The sequence below is a fragment of the Larus michahellis genome, chromosome 1 (assembly GCF_964199755.1).
Source record: "Larus michahellis chromosome 1, bLarMic1.1, whole genome shotgun sequence".
NCBI lineage: Eukaryota > Metazoa > Chordata > Aves > Charadriiformes > Laridae > Larus > Larus michahellis.
Window position 1 is genome coordinate 53974867 of NC_133896.1, and position 20866 is coordinate 53995732.

At 44.1% G+C, this 20866-nt stretch overlaps 1 protein-coding gene across 2 annotated transcripts in view; it reads right to left on the reverse strand.

The window, feature by feature from the left end:
- Window positions 1–20866, reverse strand: part of GRIN2B (glutamate ionotropic receptor NMDA type subunit 2B) — a 209538-nt gene that overhangs the window by 18946 nt on the left and 169726 nt on the right. For both annotated transcript variants that reach the window (XM_074577022.1, XM_074577013.1), the window contains 5 exons: window positions 11743–11951; window positions 11254–11425; window positions 10432–10585; window positions 8764–8889; window positions 5578–5807 (listed from right to left, as the gene is read on the reverse strand). In XM_074577022.1, coding sequence (XP_074433123.1) covers window positions 5578–5807; window positions 8764–8889; window positions 10432–10585; window positions 11254–11425; window positions 11743–11951 — 891 coding nt within the window. The remainder of the gene's footprint in view (window positions 1–5577; window positions 5808–8763; window positions 8890–10431; window positions 10586–11253; window positions 11426–11742; window positions 11952–20866) is intronic.

Sequence of the window (20866 nt, forward strand, 5' to 3'; positions counted from 1 at the left end):
AATTGTGCCAATCCGAAGAGTGCAGAATGACTGAATGTACGATAAATGTACCCATCTACAACTGTAAAAAATTATCTGAGATCATATTTATGTACACAATAACTGTAAGTCACTAGTTAGAAAGATCTATTACTAACATATGATATGCTATAACTATTTTAATAGCTATTTATTAATATGAAGACTTTAGCATAATGTGTAATTACACAGATATATACTGCACTATAAAGTATTTGTAAATAGTTCATACTACAGGAACCAATTTACAAAGACATGCAGAGAAATCAGATTTCAAGGCATAAAATTTCTGACTCTCAAAGCTCTGAGTTTCCTGCAGTTCACTATGAACCAATATTTGTTATATTAAGCACTAGTCGGTACCACTAATATTATATATAAAGGTCATATTTAAGCAAAAGACTGCACACAGTTCAACTCATCTACAGGAAGGTATCTTCCCAGAGAAGTGTTGTAGGAAGAAATTGAACTCTACCCCATGATGCAAGGTTTAGGGGTTTGGGGACTTCCTTATATTTTTTGGGTTTTGGTCAAGTAAGGTGCATCAGAGTGTATGCATTTTAAAAAAGGTTCTGATTTATCACAAGAGGATGGAGTTGGAAATGGCATGGTCTTACTTCTGTCTAGCTAACTCATATCTCCATAAAGGTCTCCTAACAATAAAAATCAGACTGCCGTTGAAAGGACTGCATATTTTCTGCTTTTGGACACAGCCACATAAAACTTCCTTTATATCATGCAGAAATGTGCGAAAGTACCACAAATGTGTGTTGATAGTAAATGCGCAGTCCCGTGGAAGATTTGCACTGTTTTCAAGCCATCCAGTTAGACAATCTTCCCCTTACAGACCTTACAAGGCACAAGACTGACTCCCACTTTTGGTCCCCTTGGAAATTTTCTAGCTGACACATGTACCCACTCCCCGTTTTTCCTAGACGTCTCCAGAGCAGGTATTTGTTGTACAAAAGCTGCAAGCTCAGAAAAGCATTTAACTTCAATCATGTAAGTAATAGCCCGTTGACTTTAATGTCGCCACTCATGAGCGCAAAGTTAAGCACGTGCTTAAGTGTTCTGCATATCTGGGATCCTTGTATAATTTAGATTTAATGTGCCGCAGAGTACAATGTGGGAAATAATTCATTTTTCAGTTTCGTGGCCAAGCATTTATTACTGCAGAAATACAGCAGATCCTTTTTTGCAGGTTTTTCAGTGAGATTTTTACCCTGTATCAACCTGAAATACTTCATTCATCTCCGAATAATGTGTGTTGTTTTGTCTTCCAATTATCTCCTTCTTTCCCTTTCCTTTGTTACAGAAAAAAATCTTTATTTTCCTTTTTTTTTTTAAAAATGTAGGTCAATTTTATGAGTAGTGCCTTTAGAAAATGACAACTCAAAAATACATGTCAGAAATATCAAACAAAATATTTTGCTTCAAGTACACTTAAATGAGCTACTTTGGCAAATATCAGAGTTTCCCTCTGCCTTCTTAAGCTCTCCCCAGACTTTTTTTTCAGTAAAAATATTGGCCAGTTTTAACTCCAAAAATTAATTTGTTTGGAAAAAAAGCGTATCTATTGAAAAAAATAGCTGACCTATGCTGCATAGAAACAGGCCCTTTGTCTCAACATTTCATTAACATCTTAAAAGCAAATAAGTCAAATACGTGTGAAATTTCAGCAATCTATATTAATTTGCAGGCATGCAGAAATCCATGCCTCTCCTTTTTATGTCAATTACAAAATTACCATTTTGATACTTTATTAGTTTCTTTGTCATTTCCAACTAATTTATAGGCACAGATACTATTTATTTTTTTTTATTATTAACCTACTGCATTCTAAATTATTTTATTTAAATGCCCTGCTGGCTGTCCACATTTGCTTTTATTCTATTACTACTGTATATGAATGGAAATTACGTATAGCTATTAGATTATTTCACACATTAGTTCATTTTATATAATCTTTCCTGTATTTATTGCCTTCGTTAGGCTGAAATACCGCAGGCTCTTGTTTCTCTAATGTGTCTGAAGCTCTCACGTTATTGGAAATTGGGTTATATCTCCTGATTACAGTCAGATGAAATCCAGACCCAGGAGCTGACTGCAGTATTCTGCGACAGGCCGCCTCACCAGCAGGGCTCTCACAGGGGTCGGGGCCACAGAAGCCCCCCACATGGACCGCAGACGGATGCAGCCTGGCGGTGCGTGCAAGGATGCTCCGGCTGGGCTCGCCGGCACTGCCGCCGAGGGCCCAAGCTCCGGATGAGGAGCTGACCCAGCCAGCATGGCTCTACCCCTGCCAGGCCCACATCCAGCCGCTCCGCTGCCCAAGGTGGACCGGCGGAGGCGGCGGGTGCTGTTTTGGCATTTGTGCAGGAGGAGAGTGGTCCGGCATGCCGCGAGCATGGGAAGCGGGAAGGGAGATGCTGCCAGAGCAGCTCTTTGCCTGCAGGACTCGGGGGGCCAGTGCTGCTCTCAGGGAGGAGCGGGTTTCTCCTCCCTCAAACTGCTGGTGGCTGCACCAGCGTTAAGAGCCTCAGCTTGACGTACGGTTTAGCAGCTGTGAGGGTTAACACGGGGGAAATAACAACCATCATGAGATGGGCTCCTGGGTTTGATCTGGCACCAGTTTGGGGACAGCTGAGCACAAAGGGGTGGCACTCAGCAGGGTGAGCATCACCTGGGCCAAAGAGAGAGCAGCAGAGGTCCCTAAGCACAGCACGGGGAGCCTCCAGTGACCCTCAATCCAACGTGCTACACCAGCATAGAGGTATCTGCTCCAGCCCAGCTCAGACAGGTCTGCTCAAGCATCCACACAACACAGCGGGGACGTGACGTTAGTCGCTGTCTTGCATGTCATGGGGAAGTAAATGCTGGGGCACAGCCAAGACACCATCCAAGTCCTTAGACAGCTGGAGCATTTCAGCCCACTTTTCTGGGGAAGCGGCAGGTCAGCAGCCATAGGCACCTCTTGGAGGGGCTCTTCCCTCACAAGGCCCAAGGAAGAGGGTCCAAGGAGACCCTCAGGGTGGCTGTCACAGGGTGTAGCCAGCCTGACCTTGACAAGCATTCCCCAGCCAGGCACAGTAATGGATTCTGTGAGTGCATCTGGCATTTTGGCTGCTGTACAGTGCCAGTGGGACACCTTCCCCAGGTACTGTCATGCTACAAAGACATTTGCAAGCAAATCTGGGTCTAGGCAAGTAGGAACAATATCCCTTAAAATAACTAGCCCTTTGCTTGTCGGCTTGGATTACATTCTCTGTTGACTCCTCGTGCTGGACACAGCTGCCCTTGCCAGCTGATGTAGCAGGCCAGGAAATTATCTGCCTCACTTCTACTCTGGACACCAGATCACACATTGGAGATAAAAGAGACTGGAAGCTACAGCCGTTTCTCTTGGACACCTGGCATTGGTCAGTGACTGCCTCCTTTGAAAGTCTGAACTGGCTGATTTAAGGAGGCAGGAAAATGGAGGAAAAGCACAGCACACCTCTGTCTCCCCTGCATCCCGGCCAAGCAGTGCATTGAGGGGCTGAGTGAATTGCACGCAGTATGCAGGCTTTGGAAGAGGGAAAAGAAGGGATTTAGAAGACTGAATTCCTCCCAAACCAGGGCATCTTGAAGCAGTGTGACAGATGCCCGGACGGCTGCTCTCAAATTCTGCAGGGCCCTCTACACATCCAGAGAGCAGAAATCCATGAGCCCAGTAGATCAAGCTCATTCACTCACACCTTTTGGATGGAGATATTCCCACCTGTCTTTATTCTCCAGAGGCAGCAGTTGGCCTTCAGTTCTTACCAGCCAATTTTCAACAGACTCCAGATGCTCTGGTAGATCGTCATTTTATCCAAATGTTGCACTTGCACTAGCAGCTGTGTTTGAGGCGTACCGCAACGATCTGAGCATGTGCTGTGGCCTTTCCCTTCCCCAAGAAAAAAAGCACATCTACTTTAGGATAGCAAAAGCAAACACAGGTATCTTGGTAAAGAAAAATGATAGAAAATGACCTCAATCCAATACACACAGGTGGCCCTCCAGTGAAATCGACTAAAATACGCCCAGAGATCTGTATCCAAAGGCTCTGTGAAGCTCCAGGAGTTCCCGCTTTCAATTGATATTTCATGCACATATCTCTGCAGGTATGAAGAATATCTTGAAAAACATGAGAATGAAAGCGTGGCTCTCTCCATGAGCCTAGGCACTGCCTGAAACAATAGATCACCGGTATGAACTATCTCATTTAGCTCAGACAGTTGAAAACCTAATGATGACAAACTAATGTTAACACTGATAGGGCTGTCTGGTTTTGAACAGTGCCTTTCAGTCTGAGGGAGTCCACAGCTTCTAAGGAGTCTCTGCAACAGCCTCCACCTGGCAGAAAAGCAACCCCCCTCCCACCCCCTTCTCAGCACAGCACACTGCAAAACATGGAGACAGCGTGAAACAAATTGAGGTTGAAATTAAAACAAATAACAGGAGCACTTCTCCATGGATTGTATTATTCTGTGTCATATTTCATTCCATGAAAAAACAACAAAAGGGAGAAAAAAACTCGTAAAAATTAATCCACCACAGAATTTCCAGCTTGCTGCACAGGACACTGTATGCACAGGGGGCCTGGCCACAATTTATTTCTGGACTATAATGGGGGACACAAGAGACGGTAACTATAACCAGTCTAGCAGTAACAAACTGACACTTCCAGTCCTCTTCTTGCTGCTATCCCTGATAGCAGTGTGTGCGACCTATCGCTGTTTGGTTGCCCTACAATGGCATGAGGCCTTAAGCAGCCCCAGTGATGGAGTGACATATTCAGCATGGGCAGTTGAGCCTCACAACACTCAATTCCTTGTGAGTAACTCCGCCACAAAATGAAAATAAAGCAGTGTGCAAAGCTTCAGACCCTCATGAACGAAACAGCGCTACCCTGCAAGCATGAGCAATCCCCTCAAAATCCTCAGTGTGCAGAGCCCAGCAAAACCAAACGCTCCACGAGGACGAAATGCAGCGCATGTAAACAAGGCAGCGAAACACACTCTGAACAGGAAACAATTGCTCGTGCTAAGCTTCCAAAGGCCGCGAAAAAATGACAGTGTAACTTCAAATGCAAGCAATAGAAAGTCATCAAAGCCATGCTGATTTGCTCCCATGGGCAGAACTTGTCCCCATAATAAACTAACAGATCATATTTGCTAGCCTAATGGCCAGCATTCCCACACAGACAAATTATTTCATCCTGAAGAAACAGGTTACAGCCATTATACACACTGTCTCCAAAGGTCAATTAATTCATTTCTTGCTGACAATCAAGGTGTGGTTTGGGATCATGCAAGCAAACACAGTTCAGTTCTGTTCCTAATTCATTCCTGAAGTGCTTAAAACACGTAAAAATGCAACTGAATACCAACAAGGAAAAATTGTGCTATTTAAACTAAGGACTAAAGCTATGATACGACTCTGAAATAAACTGAATGCTTCCCCGGTAAAAGCAAAGAAGAGAGGGTAGAGCAGCCAAAAGCTGCTTTGGGGGTGGGGGTTGGGTAGTTCCATTACCTTTTTGTCGCTCAAGCCAGACACCTGGTCCACGTATTCCTCTTGGATCATGAAGGCAGCCAGGTTGGCAGTGTAGCTGGCCAGAAAGATGACAGCAAAGAAGGCCCACACCGACACCATGATCTTGCTAGTGGTACCCTTGGGATTCTGCACTGGCACAGAGTTGTTGAACACCAGCCCCCACAGCAACCAGATAGCTTTGCCAATGGTGAAAGAGGGACCTCCGGGCTCTGGAGTGATTGAGAAACATGATCCCACAGTGAGCATCTCAGAGTAAGTGGTCTGCATTTCTATTCACATACGTATCTTGACTTCAGAGTTAAGAGCAGTATCTATTCCCAAATGTGAGATGAACGTCCACAGCTGCTCTCCCCTATGTTCATGGAACCACATCTCAGCAAAGTGTGAGCCTGAAAAATGATATTTTTTTAAATGTCCTCAGGCTTCCATATTTATTCTGTCTCAAAGACTTCCGCTGAAATCTTATACAAGGGCTATTTTTGTATCTGATTGGAGTATCTAAAAGCCCAAATATTCCATTTTGGTTTAAATGTTGTCACCACAAATAGAGTTTGCTCAGAAATAATTCTATCCTCGTTTCTAGCTGTTTGACAGTGATGTTGCCCTTGAACTCCCAGCATACACCTGTGCAAAACATGGCCTTCACTGTTACTTGTACAGGTGTAAGGAAGAGCACCATCTGAAATAACAGGGCTTTACAAATACCACTGCAAGAGGGTTTCATTACCTGATCTGTTGAACACACACAAGACAGAGAAGAACACAGCTCCCTTTCCCCATGTTCTGTGTCTACGGTACGTAACAGTGACGTATACTCTGGTCTACCTCAGGAAAATCGGCAGTCCTGCCCCAGACAGTCCAGGAGCAGATCCAGTGTTTTAAAAGCTGCTATTTTCCCCTTATTCACTTTTCAGCATGGAACATCTTTCATACCCCAAAAGCCATGTGTGCTCATGAAGCACTAGGCCTGAAAACTTGTGAAATCCTGCCTGTCTCCCAGCAGTCTCATATCCCTGGCATATGCTGATTTCATTAGTGGGAACCCAAACCAAAATTTGCTCAACTTGAGCACAAGAGGAGCTGTCAGGGAGACTGCAGATGCAATTACTCCAAGGATCCTGCTGCTTCAAGATACCAATACCCTCTTAGGATGAGAGCCCTCTAGCACAGTTCAAGGTTCTGTTACTTTTCCAGTGATGCCAACCTGGCTCTGCAACCTTTTGGGTTAGCATTCCATGTTTTATCTCCTCCCCTGGGTAGGCTGACTGAGGCCAACTGTTGCTGCCCGTGGTTAAGCCTGGCTCCAGCAGAGGAGGGAATAAAAGGGAAGCAAGTTTTGACAGTCCTCTCCAAGCCCCTGAGCAGGGAATAGCATAGTTCATCTGAAAGCACTAACTGTGTTACTCTAATTACAACTGAAAGGTGAAAGGGGCTCATTTTGCACCTGGGAACTGCACACCAAGTTCAAAGCAGAATCATCACCTGGGAAAACTGGAGCCTCTAGATGCCAAAGAGATAAAGTTGCTATAAGAAACATAGTTTGGCAGTCCTTGTCTTTTTACATGCTGGAATGGTAGCTTTATATCCCTCTCTACCTAATGAGTCCTAAGACACACAGATGCAAGGCCTGCACATCATCGGTGAGAACTGTAAGGTGTAAGGAAATTTTGCGAAGTTCTTTCCTTGAAGCCTTCCTCTCTCCATGGATCGCCCCATGTGCTTTCACAGTTACTTTGTCAGCCACAAACCAAGCCAGCAGTGGGAGCCTCCAATCCAAACCAGGGACCCAGAATTCTTCTGAGCTCTCCAACTATTTGCCCTAACAACAACCCACCATCATTTAGCGGCTAGATGAGGGCATGCCCACCCAACCTTGGAGAGAAAATCTTGGTGTCTGTAAAGAGAAAATGCAGGTGTGGGAGGCAGGGGTATACTATCGTAGACTAGTTCAAATGCAGCCAAAGTAACATTAGCTAGAGTGTGTGTTACCAAACAAGCATTGCAGTCTCTGCAGCAGATTTCTATAGCTTCACGTTATATCTGCCTGATCATGCAATACTGTTCATAATTACTCAGAAATATTGATACTTGGAGCTGCAGTTCAGCTAACTTAACTCCGTAACTGCACACCTGTACTAAGAACTGCTTCAAGTTCCCACTTCTGTATTAATATCTAAGAGACTCAAAGGTTTACCAGTATTTGTTTGTGTCCATAGATCCACGTGGTTACGATCAGTTGCCATAAAGACCCTCCACAGCTCTATGTTAAGAGAGAAGTTCTCCACTTCCCCATATATGTGGGGGTTTTTTTTCACTCCTCTCTAATTTGATGGCATAAATTCACTCAAAGCACTAGATTGGGGAGCAAATGGGTGCATTTTCCAATAACTATCTCTCTCCCACTATTCTGAACAGACCAATAAGCCCAGAAATATTTGAAAGGCCAATTCATCAGGGGCTGAAGATATGGTGATGACAGAGGGCTCAACTTGCGAATTGTCTTCATGCCAATAAGGCAAAAATGGCTGTCTTCTAGGCTGCCTGTGCATCCTTTCTTTAACTCATCAGGCTGTCTTCTGAAGATCAGAACCACAGAGATGGGGCACTCACTTGTTCCCATCTTTCCTGCTGCCCTCGCAAAATAATCCATCACCCACTCCCAGGAAAATGAGCTTCCCACTTTCCCAGTTGGCCTTAGCAAGCCAGAGAGCCAAGACAGGGAGGGACGTGCCCAGGTGACAGATGTTGAGTCCAGAGGGCATACCGCTATGCTGGGAGTGGCTCGCTCTCCAGGGAGATGTAGCACTGAAGGACGGACTGACGGTGCTGAGCCCTCTGATTGCCTCAGAGAGCGCAGCACCGTGGGCACTGCCAGCCCCAGCTACCAGGACCAATTTTCCCTCAATGAGAAACAAGTTGGAGCTGGTGCATGCTTTAGAGATGAAAGGCAACACACCTCCATCTCCCAAGCCAAGCAAATTATCCATTAAACACATCTGCTCTCTTCAGAGCCTTTTTTCCACCTTCATCCCTGCCCTCTTTAGTCTGAATGCAGAGCTCAGAGAGGGGTAGATCCATACCATGTTCAAAGCAAAGGAAACACACCGATGAAGGAGCTGGGACTGGAAGCGAGAGAGGATCATGGCAAGGAGGGACTCCCCTTACCTCTGCCATCAGCAAGGCACCGATTATAGCCCACAGGGCTGAAGTACTCAAAGACGAAGACGGCCACCGCAGAGATGATAAGCAGCATCACAAACATCATCACCCATACATCAGCACTGAAAGGCTCTGGAGAGGAAGAGAAAACCACGATGAAAGACCTGGTACGCCACCTCACCCCTCCCTCACCTTCTTTGCTCTCCAGAGCACCCCAGTGAGAGTGTGGGGCAAACTGGGCTGGGGAAAAACGTAAGTTACAACAAAGCCTTCCACTTAAGTCTGAAAAACTTCTTAAATTGGGAGAAGTGTAGTTTCTGTCTCTGTAATGACTGCATTCCTTCTCACTGTTACATTTGTGACACATGGCTCCATCTGGAACTACATGCAGCCATTGTGGCATGCATTGATAAAATAAAATGCATTGATAAAAAATTGTTCCCAGGAAGTCCTCCAGCACCATCTGGAGAGAGTGGGGAAAATCAAGCAGAACTGGCAGAGTTTCAGACAAGCATCCAACTTTCAAGATGCTGTTGAGCCAAAGAGCATCTCCAAATTTCTAAGGTTCAGCCATAATGATAGTATTTTTTTCAGTTATTCCATTCCTGTAGCAATGGGAACTCTGGCTCATTCTAGAAATATTAGCATTCGCATTCTGCAAGTGTTTAATCTTTGCCAGGTTCTTTCCTTCTCCAAGCCTGAACAAATAAAGATGGGACTGAACCAGATCAAAGAAACTCTGAACTTTGTTCCAGACTATAGCTAATATTGCAACCTCAGTTAAATTACAATTTAAAATTTTGGAGTTAACTTTATCGTTGGTTTTACATATCCCAGCAATATTGGTGGACTTGGCTAAAGGCAAAAACTCCTGAAGAGTGAGTAGTCACAAAACTCCTACTTAAAGAGGTTTGGAAAAATTTTTTTACCCATATAAAGTTATTTCTGTTTGTAAATGTTCTCATGATGCTGGCAGACAGTAATTATATAACTCATATACTGTGTTTGCTGCATCATAAAGAATTTTATAAAGTAGTAGATACTAGGAAGGCATGGATGTCTTGGGGAAATGCAGTATCATTTCTGCATTCTCTGATCACCTTCCACCACTGAAGGACGTTAGAAATCACTTTACTGGAAGTCACAGTGTCAGCACAGAACTGAAGGCTCAACTGTTCTTGAAAAGCTCTATTAGATCTCTAACTTCTACCAGTTGCTCTGTCAAGGGAGGGTCAAGTTAATACTTCCTTTACAAATAATGTCTCTCAAAGTGCAACAATTTATTGCTATTTGTTATCACTAAGTACTATGGCATACCAGCTACAAGGCTTGAATCAATTTTCTTCTGGCCTAAACTCCTTGAACATGCTATTAGTTGAGTCACTGGGAAACCACGTGCTGCAGCGTAGGTGACAACTCTGAGTGAGACCATTCTTTGCCAGGATTAGGCATACAATCACCGAGAAATGCCTTGGAACTCCTAGGCAGTGCCTGTTTGCATTTGCCTGGATTTTGCTTCCTTGGGATTTAGAACTAAAACATCACAGTTTATTTTTATATACCTGTCCCACAGGTACTCCCAAGAAGGGACTTTCAGGCTAAGAATCACAAGCAACCTTCACCTAATTTTTCATGAACACTAGGTGAAGTTTTAATTTTAGATTAAAGTGATACCTAAGAAGGCAGAAGGTGAGACAGTTCCATTGCTACGTGACACCATGACGCTGATTCCCGTCTCAATGAAGGGCACTGAGAAATCCACCACTTCTGATCGCTCCTCATTAATGGTGAGGGATCCCACGGCCATATAGGCCCGTTTGGTGACAACCTGGAGGAAGGAAAGGAAGAGATCACACACGGACCCAAGGCACCTCTCAAGCACCACAGTCAAGCCCTTTCTCACTTTCCTGCCTTTCCACACAGTCCTTTTACTCCTGTAATCCCATTCCCTATATTGTTTCTATCATCTCTCCTTTCTAATCTTTCATCAGGACACCTTCTTCTTTCAGGAAATCTATAGACATTAATCTTCCCCTCAAAGCTGGTATGTGTATAAAAAATAAATCCGCAGAGGTCTTAGGATAAACACATCATCCACTGAGAAGACGTCTTATCTCATTTTTTTGTCCTTGCTTTCTCCTCCCTCTAACACTGCAAAGTCTTATTTCATTCTGTATGCACCTTATATATGATGTAAGTGTAATCTAGGTTGCAGCCTCTCTGGTGCATGGTTATCACCCTCTTTCTTTGACTGTGAAGCCAAAATTTGTGACACTATAGAGAATAATAATTAATCGTCCAACAGGAAAGGCAGTCATGGTCAGAGTGTCAGAGCAGATTAATTCTGGTGCCCAGAAAGAATTCAGGGCAACCACTTATATAGAGTCACCTCTGTCCCAGCCCCAGAAGGGGGGCCAATAATGATGACAGACCAGACCTGACCCATGTCACCCAGCCCAGGGATGAAGCCCACCATGCCCTCCCTTTGCTGCTGACCTCTCCAATCATTCCATTCCACGTCCCATTGATCTTTTTTCCATGCTTGCCGTTAGTCACCAAGTAGAGGTCATAGGTGAACTTGACAGACTTTGAGATTTTCTTGAGGATGTCAATGCAGAACCCCTTGCAACATTTCTTCATGTAATCTGGCTCCTCATCGGTTTTGTTCCTGAACCGTCACAACAATAACGGGTTAAAAGACTGGGGAAAACTCCCTTAATTCCCTTCTGTTGTCAGTATGCACTCCCCCTCCCACAATAGAACGTGGAGAATTTCATTTGGGCTATCTGTGCTGGAGGGTGAAGGGATACACTACAATGATTTGCTTAAAGGGGCCAGTCATGAATGGACACAGGCCAGGCTGGGCGAACAGAGGTGACTATTCTAAAAAGGATTATCAGGGTATGATGGTATTGTCCCAACAGACTCTACATTCTGCTGAGAAGGCAGAGCCCAATAGGAGGAGAAAAACCCAGGGGTGCATACTCTGTCACTATGCGTTTTTGGCAAGGGACCGTGTTCCTCATGCAGGTGCCACTTAGGGGGTCCACATTCTCCACGATGACGAACGGTGCCTCTTCCAAGGTCACGATACTCAGGTGATCGTCCTCACGTTCCTCAGAGTCAGGATACAGCTCAAAGCGAGGCCACACATAATACTTCATCTGCAACTTTTTTTCCTTCCATTTCCCCACCTGTGGAGACACAAACCACAGAAGATAAGATAGACTTCTATCTGCCCCATCCTTCTACATCAACCACAGCCCCCACAGGCCTCGGCAGGAAGACCACTCTGGAGTACCCAAGCTCATGGCTCATGTAAGGTGAGGACATTTCTGAGGAAAAGGTTCTGAGTAAGTGGGTTCAAACCAGGGGGAAGTGGGGAACAAGAAAGATGTCTGGGTTGTCTCATCTCTCACCCTATGGGAGAGTGAGCAGATGACCTGGGGGATACCATCACCACAGTCAAACAGGCATCATGTATTTCCAGTTTCTCAGCCAAACAACAGGTACAGAGCTTGTCTCCTGAAATGTTGACTTCAGCCTACTAGCCACAATAAATATTTTTTTTCCTGCTAAAAAAGAGGAGAAATATATACAAACACTGAAACAAATGTCATTTTGAAACAGAAATTGAAATACTTTACTTGAAAAAGTCAAATAAGAACTTATTTATTCTTTCAAAGTTTTGCCTTTGTTTTGTTTTCATTGAAATTCATCAAAGAAAGAGATTCATTTTGGCCAAACTTGATTTGTCCAGAAATAACTCCTTACTCTGGAAAAAGGTTGCCCATTCCTAGTCAGGACTGACTTCTTCCAAGAGACAGGCAACCAAGGAGGGCGCTTTCTGCATTTTCAGGAGTGTCTTCACAGGAGAAGAACATGGACAGAGGTGCTTGCTAACAATAGTTCTTGCTATCCCCTGCTAAGGCTTTACTGAAATACCTGCTCTCGTCCTTTCACAATGACTTGGTTACATACCTTAGCTGGAAACAAGGAATTGCTCTGTGTTTCTGACACATGAGAAATAATATCAAAGAGCATCTATGATTTTTTAATCTGGCTATTTTTTTCATAAAGATATGCTGCAATTGTATATCTTTTCATTTTCCATTTCGTAAGCAGACAGAGATCATTATCTTCAGCAGTCAGAAAAGGGAAGTGGGACTCAGTTGCCTTATACCTACTGCCACGAATAAAAGTTGTTTTGAAGCCACCCCAGTCCCTGAAGAGACAATACATGTAGCACAGCCACTGCCCATGGTAGACCATTCCTTGCAAAAATTACAGGCAAAGAAAAAACCTGAACATCAACTATGCTTTCAGCTATCAAAGTCTTGCCTTTGTTCTCAATTCCTCCCATTACAGTTGACAGTAATTAGCACCTTGGCTGGCAGCTGAAGCTGAGAGGGCAAGAAACTAACTGGGCTTTAGAAAGAACTTTCCTGCACGATCCTCAAAGAAAGCCCTCCAGGCCAAGGCTGAGACATGTTGACTTGACGGCAGAGGCAGTGTTGGTGTGTGGGAAGCTTGCACGACTGCTCTTAGCAGTGTACCTGCTTGGTGGGTAAACACAAAAGCTTCGTTCCACTGCAGTCCAACACTCCTCCCACCACCCCCAAATTTCAGTCATTTATTTATTTAAATGACAGGACGGGAGGGAGAAGCACTTATTAGAGGCTTATTAGGTGCCAGCAGTTATTCTGTGAAACTCAAAGCCCAGCTGGGGTTTGGCATTTGAGAGCAGCTAGAATTCACATAAAACACTTGTCACCTTCAAAACAAACAAACAAATGCTTCATCTGGCCATGAAAGACAAATCCACTCTGGGGGCTTGTGGAGAAAGAAGAAAGGCAGAAGAAATCACCCACAGACAGCAGCCTCCCCATCCATCCCTGCAGCATGAACACAGCACACCAGTGAGGGAAAGGCAGTGTGTTCTTTAAGAAGAGGGTGAAGCAGCCGGGCAGCTTGTCTTACCTTCCCAAGGGCCTTTATGACCAGCAGATGGCAAAAAATGCCAAGGTGAGCTTGCCCCTAATATTCCCTCCACCCATGGAGTCACGCTGCTTGGACCAGCAAGCAGAGTACCAGCTACTTTTCTTCTTTTTCTCTCTTCTTTTTTATTTTTTTTTTTGTTACTTCAGCAGACAGGGAGGAGTTGTTTTGATTTTTAAATACACTTTGAGCAGCAGGTGAAAGCTGGCAGACTGGGAGCCCTGAGAACTGGTGGCCCTTTTTGTCCACAAATGACAGGTAGTGTTGTCTAGGGCAGCAAAGGGTCTGTACTCTGGGTAATGTCTAAGCCTGGATGCGGAGAGTGCATTTCTGAGGGAATAAGGAGCACATTTACCCTGGGTCTGCTCAGCCCTGGACTTCCCACTCGTTGACCAAGCAGGTCAATTTATCATCATCTGAGCCAGAGGTTTCTGCAGTGCAACTTTAGCCCTCAAGTAACTGAGCTCAAATCCCGCAAACCAGTTCAGTGAAGCCACCAGACAAGCAGAATAACTGCACACATGGAGCTCAGTAGGGACCAGTGATTAAGATGCAGCACGGAACAGCCCAGACTTCAGCTCAGTAACATTAACTTATCATAGAAATAAGTGGTTGATGAAAGAGACATCTTGCAGTATCTCAGCAGCACTTAGATATCACAGTAATAGGCATGATATAAACCCCTAAGTGATAAATTAGATCAGATAGGCAAACCCAACTCGTAATTACCCAGAAGTTCTCTGGGACAGAAAAGGGAGTTCATAAGGCTGTGTGCCAGGCACGTTTCACAGTGTTGTACTACACAGACAACATTATGAAATTAGGATAACAATGACAGTCTTGCCACAGCCTCCTGTGAACTGAAACACCTAACCTGCAAATACAGTAGTACATGTCCTTTCCTAATTCTAAATTGTCCAAAAAAGAGGAAAAACAGGATGTGAGGGAATGTTCTGACCTAAATTTTTAGGTTAACTATGGAGTGTCTCAAGAATACGTGCAAATATTACTCCTCATTGCTAACTGGAACAATTAGGCATGTTGTATACTTGCAGACGGGTACAGATGTGAATAAGAACAGTCAGAAAAGCTTTGTGAATTAAGAGGTGGCAGATTTCTTTACCCACCCATGCATGCAAGGGTCAAACGTGCATGCATGTAGTTAAAGAAGAGTGGGCTTAAGTAACATGGGGGCAAGGACAGCAAGGATAATAAGAAACTTCACATGTGCAGAGGATAGAGACAATGCAAGAGAAAGAAAATACAAACGTGCATTGTAAGCTAGATAATCTGCCATGAGAGGGAAGGAGCGATTCACTGTGGGGACAGAGGTTAGCAACAACAGAATTAAATGTCACAGATTTGTCCAGGTAATGATGCCTACTCTTAAAAGAATATAACCTGCCAAGCTGCGCAGAGAAGAGCAAGGCACTTCTGAAGTCTCAGGGTATTTGGTATTAACAGCTTGTGAACTGTTATTACTTAGGTTTTGCTCAGTGCTTGCCTCAGCAAAAAGAGGAAAAATAAACCATCCCAGGCATCCTACGTATTTGTCACCCTGCAGTTTCGAGACCCACTGAGCGTTCTCCGATCAGAGTCTAGTCATCCAAACTCCCACCAGGAGCCCTGGAGGGTCACAGAATCAGCAAAAGTAAGGATGCTAGGGATCTTTAAAACCCTCTTTCTAACCATATTCTCCAGTCCCTAGGTACGTTTCTGTATGCCAGAGCACCTTAACTTCCCTTGTCCTGTCTGTATCACACCTGATCTTACCAAGAAAGGAACACCGCTTTGGTTTGGGAATGAATTTGGAGGTGTTGAGGGAGGGGAGCAGCTAACTTTTACCTTAAATATAAGATCTTACTTTGGACAACAAGCTGTTGGAAGTAAAAGTCCAATACATTTGTGAAGAAAGAAAGTGAGAACTATTGTAGAACAAAATTTAATCATATATGCTATTGGTTTGCCTAAGTCTATAAACTGCCCCATGCAGACAAAAGGTAAGACTGCCTATGCAAGGGGGAAAATAAGTGAGAAGAGCCTTCTGAAAGCCTTCCAGCAGGCTGGCAAATTGCCTTAACCGCGGTATAATGCAGCCAGAATAAAAGTGTTCTGCAGTATGTTAATGCGCATCTTTAATGAAAGCTGTATCATATTAGTTCCCTGAAACTAATTCTTAACAGAGGCTTTTCCCTACTCCCAAGGGAAGCTAAGGCTTGTAAAAGCCATTTGTGGCACATGTTTGTCTAACCTGTCCTTATGCTGACAGAGAGCCTATGGTCTCCGCGGGCAGTCTATTCCAGTGTTTAAGTATCCTTCCCATTAAAAAGGGTTTTTTTCCTGATATTTCCTTATTCTTCTACATGTGCTCTTTTCAGTGTTATCAGGTCAGTAAGATATTTATAACACAGCAGAGCTATCAGTCTCATTCAGTGGATATCTTATATGCCACACTGACAAAAGCAACCACCTGTTCAAATGACCAGCACCCAGTCTCACCATTTACGAAATCTTTACACAGATGGGTAGTACAGATAAGTACAAGCTACTCCCATGAACTTCCAAAATTGCCTGTTCCAGCCAGGGCAGAAGCCAATCTACGAGCTCCTCCTAGTATGCCAAGACAGGACTTCAAAACACAAGAGCATCTGGAGAAATCTCTAACGAATGTCAACGTACTCGAAATACAAAACTTCCTAGAAATTGTCTTCCAAGGACTAAGCAGGAGAATACAATTCTGGATAAAACCAGCAATGTTCAGATACAATTCTTAGGCAAGATGTTCAGAGGCAATCTCAGGTGCTTGTTTTTCAACAGGCCGCAGAAGAACTACATCTGGGCAAAGTCTTTTGACAGTTTTTATTTCATTCAGACTCCCATTTGCACCACTCTCTTTTCATTTAAAATCTTCTCTCACTTCCTGTCACTTCTGGTATAGAAGAAACACAAAAGGAACAAAAGGGATTTGGTTTCATTTACAGAATAAAAGAAGGACCATCCCAAACTCACTTAGGACTTGAATTGCTTTCTGCATTTCCCCCAAAGTTCAATGTTTCCTCCCTTATCACCATTTTTTTTCCAGGAGCTGAGGGACTTGTTCATTCCAGTGGGGAAGCACTAAAGCAATAACACAGAGCATGGATTAGAAGGCAGAAATTCCCTATTCCACCCAGGACCTCTGGAATCCAATCTGCACCCTTGTGCCTCCACTCCACATTGTGTAAAATGGAGATAATGGTATGTTTTCACTTCTGGGATGCACTGGGCAGATAAATACAGAAAAGGCCACAAGGCTCACAAATAGTATGGAAATGAGGAGACACACACATGTGTCTAGAGCTAGATGAGAGAACATATACAGCATGTACCTGTGAGTGGTGTAAATGTGAAAACTTCCCGTCTTTTATCTTTGCTGTCAGAGAGTTAACTGGAAAAAGCTTATGTAACTTTTACACCTGATTTTAATACACGACAAAGGGAAGATCAAATATAGAAAAGTTAAAGGTTGGGCAGCGGGCAGAAAATAGCAGTGTTATTGGTAACATAGCTGATGGAAAAGCATACCTAACCCCTCTGGGAAGCAGGGAGAAGTAAGTGCCTTGTCAGTACAATACGTACAGATCCTGAACGAGGACATGGGAAAACCAGAACAACTGGGCAGGACCTGAAAAGGGCTACTGTAGGAATAATAGAAACACCATAGAAATAGCAATTATAACTGGGACACTGCCAATGGAAGTAAGCACTGCTCAGGGTACATAAAAGTAAAGGTAAACCTGGGGGATGCTGTTGTAACCTTAAAGCTGCAGTAGACTGTGAAGAAATAAATCATGCATAAATAAAGTGGAATCACCTGGGACTGAGAGATTTTTGGAAGGCTGGTGCAAGATATTCCACCAGGACTGAACTACAGAGACCTACTGTAGATCCACAGGCTTGGCTTTCAGTCTGGATAGAGATGTCATTACTGTTATTAAAGAGAAATTATATCGGGAACTAAGTCATTACGGGAGACTTTAGCTTCATAGAGATAAGGTGGAGAACAAATGCAAATTTTAACAGCAGTACCCTGATGTCTTTTTTTCTGGATCTGATAGTTGACACATTTCTTCACCCCAAAATTACTCAACAGGCAATAGGTCATGCTGTTTTACACTCGGTTTGGGCAAAGCAGCAAGGAAACTTACAGAAAAGCTAGTTATCAGAAATAACCTTGGATTGAGTGATTAGGGGAACAGAAAGCCTGCCTTCAAGAAGGAGATTAAAAAGCTTGTTTAACCTAGATAAATGAAAGCCAAGAGGGGATATGACTGCTCTGTATAAATAAAGGGGGGACAGATACACAAGGGAGGAGGAAAAGGGCTTTTTAAGCAGAAAAACAATGTTGGTACAAGAACAACTGGTTGTGAGGAAATTTGCCTTGAAAATAAGATGGATTTTAACCATCAGAGGAGAGAACTTCTGGAACAGCTGCCCAAAAGGAGCTGTAAAAACAACTAAAATGGGGTTGAGAAGAAGAACATTGGTTTGTATAGGGCTATATGATGTTGCTGCCTAAAGCAGCACAGGTGGGACCAGACGAGCCTTTCCAGTCCAGTGGCCTTAAGTAAGCAGAAGCAAGAGGAGGAATCCACAGAATCATGGAAAGGTTAGAGTTGGAAGGGACCTTAAAGATCATGTAGTCCCAACCCCCCTGCCATGGGCAGGGACACCTCCCACTAAAGGAGGTTGCTCAAAGCCCCTCCAACCTGGCTGGCCTTGAACACTTCCAGGGATGGGGCATCCACAACTTCCCTGGGCAACCTGTTCCAGTGTCTCACCACCCTCACAGTAAATCGTTTCTTCCTAAATATCTAATCTAAATCTCCCCTCTTTCAGTTTAAAATTGTTACCCCTTGTCTTATCACTATGCTCCCTGACAAAAAGTCCCTCCCCATCTTTCCTGTAGGCCCCCTTTAGGTACCGGAAGGCCACTATAACGTCTCCCCGGAGCCTTCGCTTCTCCAGGCTGAACAACCCCAACTCTCTCAGCCTGTCTTCATAGGAGAGGTGCTCCAGCCCTCTGATCATCTTCAGGGCCCTCCTTGACTTTTCAGCCTGCAGATGTCAAAACTCAGCCATAATCATTATATCTTTGCCCCCCAGCTAACCCATGTGAACAGAAAGACTCTTGTTATTAATATCTCCACCTCCTAGGCTCATACTTCCGTTGTTCAGCAGCAAATCTTCTCCAGTGTCCTGAGAACAGAACATTACTCTCAGCCTTCACCCAAGCTGGTTAACTCATGACTCTCACACTTACAGTGCTGACATCACAGCCATTACCAAATGTATAATTCCTGCGATGCTACAGGTCTGTGTCCTCACATAGGCTGGTCTACAGCAGGTGGAGAAGAGATGCCACAGAGAACAAAAATCTCCTGTTTACAGACACTTAAGGTGATTAATTAGCCACATCAGCCAAAGCAGACAAGAAATGGTTGTGAATGCTCCACATGCAAAATTAATTAACACAGAAACAACAATCCTTCCTGAACCTCAAGTTCACCTTCCACAGCCACCTGGGGAAGGCTGCTTTCTTCACTGCACCTGCAGAAGCAGGAATTGCTTCTAATAGCCTTTCAATTAAACATGTAGGCTGCAGGAGATGGTGGAATTTTCTTCCCTCTATATTTATACAACACCTAGCATATGCCAGAGAGATGCTTGGTTTAGAATACAGACAGGGTGAAGTACTTGCTCTTGCTTTACAACTCATTCTGGGAATAAAAGCTCTTTGCAGAAACACGGTCTCCCAGCTCACTGAGGTCTGGCATTTACACAGCTCCTGCCATTTTTGCTGAAATATTTCTTTCCTGGTGCATTTATATGCTTTTTGCAGTTGCTGAGGTCCTGTCCCCCACCGTGATTAGCTTGAGAAGGTTAATGAGATATACTTTGAGCGCTTCTGACTTCTGCAGAGTCAGTGAACTATGGAGCTCCACTGGTGTCACAGAAAGGTCAGAGCTGTGAGAATGCCAAAGTGTTTGCCTTGGTAAATCATTCCTCCAAACCAGAAGGTATCAAGCGATTCCTACAGGCATAAAACCAGCCAGAATCACCTGATAACTCCCTCTGGGAGGTGGTGGTGTTCTTGGTGGTAGTGTTAACTCGGGAGCCCAGGAAGTGGTTCATGCAGGCAAGGCTGGCTCACGCAGGAGCAGCATCGTTTCCAGGGAGACATATTTGTTCAAGGTCCTCAGTGCTACCTGATGTACACATGACCATGATTTATGGAAATGCAGACTGCAATTAGCACAGGCCTAATTAGGAGACATAAGGGGAGAGGTTAGAGGAAGCTGTTCATGGTAGCGTGGGCTGTGATCTCAGTAGGCTGGAGGATGTAACTCAGCAAAGCCATAGCTTCTAGGGGGGCAAACCAGGTGTTAGGATTTTGAAAAAAGGATTAGAAAAAAAAAAAATCTATCTTAACGAACACTGCAGACCGACTGTACCATCCAACATAACCACCTCCAGCTAACAGGCAGTGACAGCACCTGACTCAGGCTCTTACTTCAATAATGTTATACCCTGAGAGCCATCATGCCCTTCTGAAATGACTCTGTGTGAGGAGGGGGACGCTTAATACAATGCCCTAAACTCCAGCAACATCAGCCTATTCTGATTCTGGTCTGGTAATAATAGCTGAAGCCAGGAGCTTATACTGCCCCTATCCTTGCTCATCTAAGGTGAAAGAAGGCTTCACCTTGAGCATCTCTACTGCTCTCCTCTGCAGAACCGCGGGGCAGGGGAAAATGCAGCAGGGATACTGTAAGATTGCGTGTTTTGTGTCACAGGGGGTTCGGGATTCACAAAGCTTTAAAGAAAAATGTATTTTTACATGCATGTATAGGCATCTAAATGCTTTATGAAAGCATTTCATGGTCTCTAGGAAAGCATCCGCATTGTGCAGGTGTGTGTCTGCATCCAGTACGTGTCCATGCATGTAATGCCCTATCTAATGATTTTTCCCCTTGGCTTTCCCTGTTGAGCGCTGGGCTTGGGTTTGCATTTTGCTGAGCTTTCATTTCTTTCACTCAGACTTTTTTTTTCCCCCTAAAACATGTTACAC